Consider the following 4,400-nt stretch of genomic DNA (forward strand, 5'->3'; position numbering starts at 1 on the left):
CAGACATCTCAGTTCCAGAGAGTGAACGTCTACCTAGCTGCAGCTGATGAGCTGGTTCACTAGAATGGTTGGATCAAATGCTTGGCAGGACTGGACTCAGGATGTCCACCTCTGCGTTCAATGAGTTCTATCAAGATGGCTGAATTGGAGAATTTCACGAGTAAGCCTACCCTACACTGATAGAATTTGACGCGAAATGGGAAAGATTTTTGAAAGATTGTAGTCTTAACTATTGCCTTTTAACAAGCTTTACTCAAAAGGACTACAAGCTTTCCCAAATCTCATCAAAGTCTGTCAGTGTAAGATAGGCTTAAACTGCTGGCCTGGCATCATGTGTATGGGTAATCCTAAAGTTAAGAAAGTTTTTGGGGGCTTTTGGTGGCTTGTGAAATTTCCTTTCTGGAGTTGGGATCAGAAGTGGCAGTTTTGTAATGACAACCCTGAGCCCTACCATATCCTATAGGTCTCTGAAGTTTGCCTACAAAAAGGACCCAAAACTGCCATCTTTGCCCATATAAGGAGATCCGGGAGTTATTGAAGCTAACTGCCTATGGCAAGTTGCATTGTAAGTTAGCTCTGGAGTAGCAAAGATCAAAGTGTGCCATCTTCACCTACCAAAGATAACAGTATCCACTAGAAGGCAGTGGACAAAACTGTAACGCAAAATGTCTGCATATCCAATGTCATCATCCCCGCAAAGGTTTACCAGGTGCGATACTTCAAAATCCCCATGTTACTTTCCCCTAGAAAAAAAAAACCTCTAAAGATACTGGATCTCCTTATTTGGGCAAAGATGGTAGTTTTTTGTAGGCAAACTTCAGAGGTCTATGTAATCGGGCCTTTACATGTGATGTGATGAAATAACACAACTCCCCTGCCCAAAAAAGAAAAAGGTCATGCTCGTCATGTACTGTAGATGAGACAGTTTTATTTAAAATAGACATTTGGAAAACATTTCAGGATGGGTCATTGACCTTTATTGGCCCAAAGGATGCCTCCGATTTCCACTGTCCAGCTGTGCAGACAAAAAGACATTCTACATAAACATCTTAAAAGAAGTCACACAGCATCAACACATTCGACAGGACTAAATACCACACCTGCAACCTCTCCTGTTCCACATGTAGAGTCACAGCAGGCACACATCTCATCCATCCCATCAGAACTAGCCCACCTGAAAAGGACCACAGTTACCACACAAGACACAGAAAACAAGGGCTCCATTTTCCAAATTCTCACTACGGACAAACAGAATTGGGTCAAGTATTGCGCTGGAATGCTTTTCTTGACTGGAGAGATCCAGAATATTAGAGTGGAGGTAGGTGTGAAGACTAGACATTTGCTGCAAGACATTTTCAGCAAGTTTCTCACTCCCACAGGTATCCATAAATGTGGTTTCCAGTAGCCCTTTTGGGCTAAACGGCCAACACTTAGCAATTTTGTAACTTTAATTCTAGTGAAAATGTAACTCCAGAGATCATTAATTATTTTAATATAACATAGTGTCAACATAAAATAGGGCCTTGGTTGAATTCCAAAGTTTTCCCTCAAGTAAAAGAAACCAAAAAGTATTAGATATGAGATTACTCTTACTGGTCATTAGAGAAGGAACAAGCCTTGTGGTTGGGAACTGTTGAGGCTGCAGTTGCCACAAGCTGACAGGTAATGAATATCTGGAAGATAACAATAAATAAGTAAATAAATAAAATTATTTAGATGAGTGAGAACCCAACAGCAGCATTAGCATTTCCATTTCCCTTACATTGTCTCCATGCTCTTGTGCAAATCTAAAGGCCTCCAGCTCAAACCGCAGCTTGTCATTCTGAGCCCTGGGCAGAAAGCGAGATCTGGAGCCAGTTAGCTTGGCATCAACTAAACACCTGCAGACAAGATAAAAAAAGAAATAAAAAAAACACAAATCAATCCATTCACACAGACCTAAAAGCTAACCTGAAGAACTAGGCTGTCAGTTCTTCAAATGACCATAGGTCATGAAAAGGTTTTTATTTACTAGTGTAGAGACAACAGTGAAAGAAATCCAGTAGATTCTCACCCATGGTTCTCAACAAATGAATATCTGGGTGATGCGTTCATATCAGGGACTGCAGTGGCCACACAGGAGTGAACAAACACACGTAACGGCACATGGTTGAACTGAATCACTGAGGCTTCAATGTGCAGGAGGTCTCCCAAGTAGTGGGTGTTAGTGGCCCGCTCAAACCTCCAGTCATCTGAAAACGATCAATAACCAGAGGTAAGAGGTACACTAAGTGCTGCAGGCTTCTACAAATAAACCATATCAAATATATTAGACACAATAAGCCTACTAAGGCCTTGTGCAAAAAGTAGCATTGAGAATCTGTTAATTTAGCTTGCTTCATGAGTGATTATGTAATGCAGGATCCCACAAACCAGTCATGAGTCTCAAGGAGGAGACCAGGTCCTCCTCATCAACTTTCGTGGCAGCATAAGGGACCCAGGTTGGCCTGATGTCATCACTGCTAACATTCTGCACCCTAGCATGTGAATAAAGCATGAGACTCGAAGGTCTCCCATTTGGCATAACAACAAGACCTGGCCAAACCAACATGCAACTACTGGCACTGCCAAGAGGGACAAGTATTACCTTGGATAACAAGGTAACACACACTGAGGACGGCTTGATGCCAAAACGCGTTTTTTTTAGACATGGTGCGACAATAAAGAATAAAAAGATAAAACTAGTGAGTGCGGTTCTTTTGCACATTAGAATACGATATTTAACTCGCACCCGAAGAAGGAGACATCTTGGAGTTTGAGCGCGCCTCTCTCTGCAAACTTACCTTGGATAACGGCATTCTATGTGAACTGTAGCACCATTTGTTCTTACAATAGAAGTTGCACCGAGGGCTTTGGGTACATACACAAGGGTGAAAGTATACACCAGTTCATCCTCGGTCATCTATGATTTAAAGTTCACACGGTCATTTTGTTAGATTTGTGCATTCGATTAGCTAACAAACTGCATGACGACATCAAAACACAACACAAGTCATTTTTGTCACAAAACTTCAGAGACAAGCTACCTGAAACCTGCTTCCACATCGGTGCAGTTCAGAGTCAAACACTAAAACATGAGATGAGAGATCATCTGAAGTCATGGAACAGTCACCGAGACGGATATCAGCTGGTTCAATCAGCTGGCCAGTGCCAAAGAAGTCCTGGTCCACTTCCACCAGTACGTTAGCTTCCCCGCACCTCACAGCCACAGAGTTGGCCGGGACCGGCACCTTCGGTACAAACGGCACGTCAGGCCTTGTCGGTTTCTCTGGCATCTGTGGGTACTTCCATGACGACTGCTTTTTGGGCTCTTGCAGCGTTTGCTTGGACTGAGAGAGAGCAGGCTCTTGGACAGGCCTGGGGTACACTTTAGCCACAGGTTTCTGACCAGAGCTCTGAAATCGGTGTGACCAGGAGCTACTCAAAGAATCTGCAGAATCCTGTTCCATACCATTTATAGTTGACCAGTCATGGTCTTCCCCCTGATGGAAATGCCAAGGTAGTCGTTTAGCTTCAGTTTGGAGACTGATCACATACAGTACCAAAGCAACTCTAACCCAAGATCTGGATCCCATTGCTAAGATGTGTGCTGCACTTCCCAAGGCGACCTGATCAGTGGAGCTGTCTGTTCAGACCTGCTTGTTATTTGGCGTTGAACTGCATATACCATCCCACTCATTATTGGTGTAATTATCACCAACACCTGTTGACACCCACACCCACAAAAGGCTTATTCAACTTGATGTGTGCCTCCAAAGATCATTAAGGGCGGAGCAAGATACTTCATGAGAAGCCACTTCCTGGAACCCGAATCACAAGAGGGGGGGTCAAAATCCCCCTTTATGCGGAGGAAGTAATCCCCATTTTGCGCCCATAGACCTCTGAAGTTCGCCTACAAAAATACCACCATCTTTGCCCAAATAAGGAGATCCGGTATCTTGAGATTTTTTCTATGGGAAAATAACATGGGGATTTTGAATTTTCGCACCTGTTAAACTCTCACGGGGATGAACAAATTGGAAATGCAGACGTTTTGCGCCACAAAGTTTTGTCCTCTGCCTTCAAATGGATACTGTGATCTTAGGTAGGTGAAGACGGCACACTTTGATCTTTGCTACCCCAGAGCTAACTTACAATGCAACTTGCCATAGGCAGTTAGCTTCAATTAACATCCGGAACTCCTTATATGGGCAAAGATGGCAGCTTTGGATCCTATTTGTAGGCAAACTTCAGAGGTCTATAGACATGAACTACTGTACGACGAAATATCTTGCTCCGCCCTTAATGATCTTTGGTGGAGGTGTAGTGGTGAAGGAAGCCAAAAAGTTATGGGTTCCCGGCTGTCACCACTGCCCCCTTGC

The 4,400-nt window shown here is 43.5% G+C and overlaps 1 protein-coding gene across 1 annotated transcript; it reads right to left on the bottom strand.

Annotated features, from left to right (window-relative positions):
• Positions 1-911: 911 nt before the first annotated feature.
• On the bottom strand, positions 912-3,679 carry LOC134095224 (zona pellucida sperm-binding protein 3-like). Its single transcript, XM_062548651.1, has 8 exons — positions 3,066-3,679; positions 2,823-2,941; positions 2,413-2,516; positions 2,054-2,231; positions 1,763-1,880; positions 1,594-1,673; positions 1,101-1,174; positions 912-1,015 (listed from the first exon to the last, which is right to left on the bottom strand). Exons 1-8 carry the CDS (start codon positions 3,612-3,614, stop codon positions 957-959), a joined length of 1,281 nt encoding a protein of 426 aa, XP_062404635.1. The 5' UTR covers positions 3,615-3,679; the 3' UTR covers positions 912-956.
• Between the last annotated feature and the right edge of the window lie 721 nt (positions 3,680-4,400).

This window comes from Sardina pilchardus, chromosome 11 (genome assembly GCF_963854185.1).
Source record: "Sardina pilchardus chromosome 11, fSarPil1.1, whole genome shotgun sequence".
Taxonomy (NCBI): Eukaryota; Metazoa; Chordata; class Actinopteri; order Clupeiformes; family Clupeidae; genus Sardina; species Sardina pilchardus.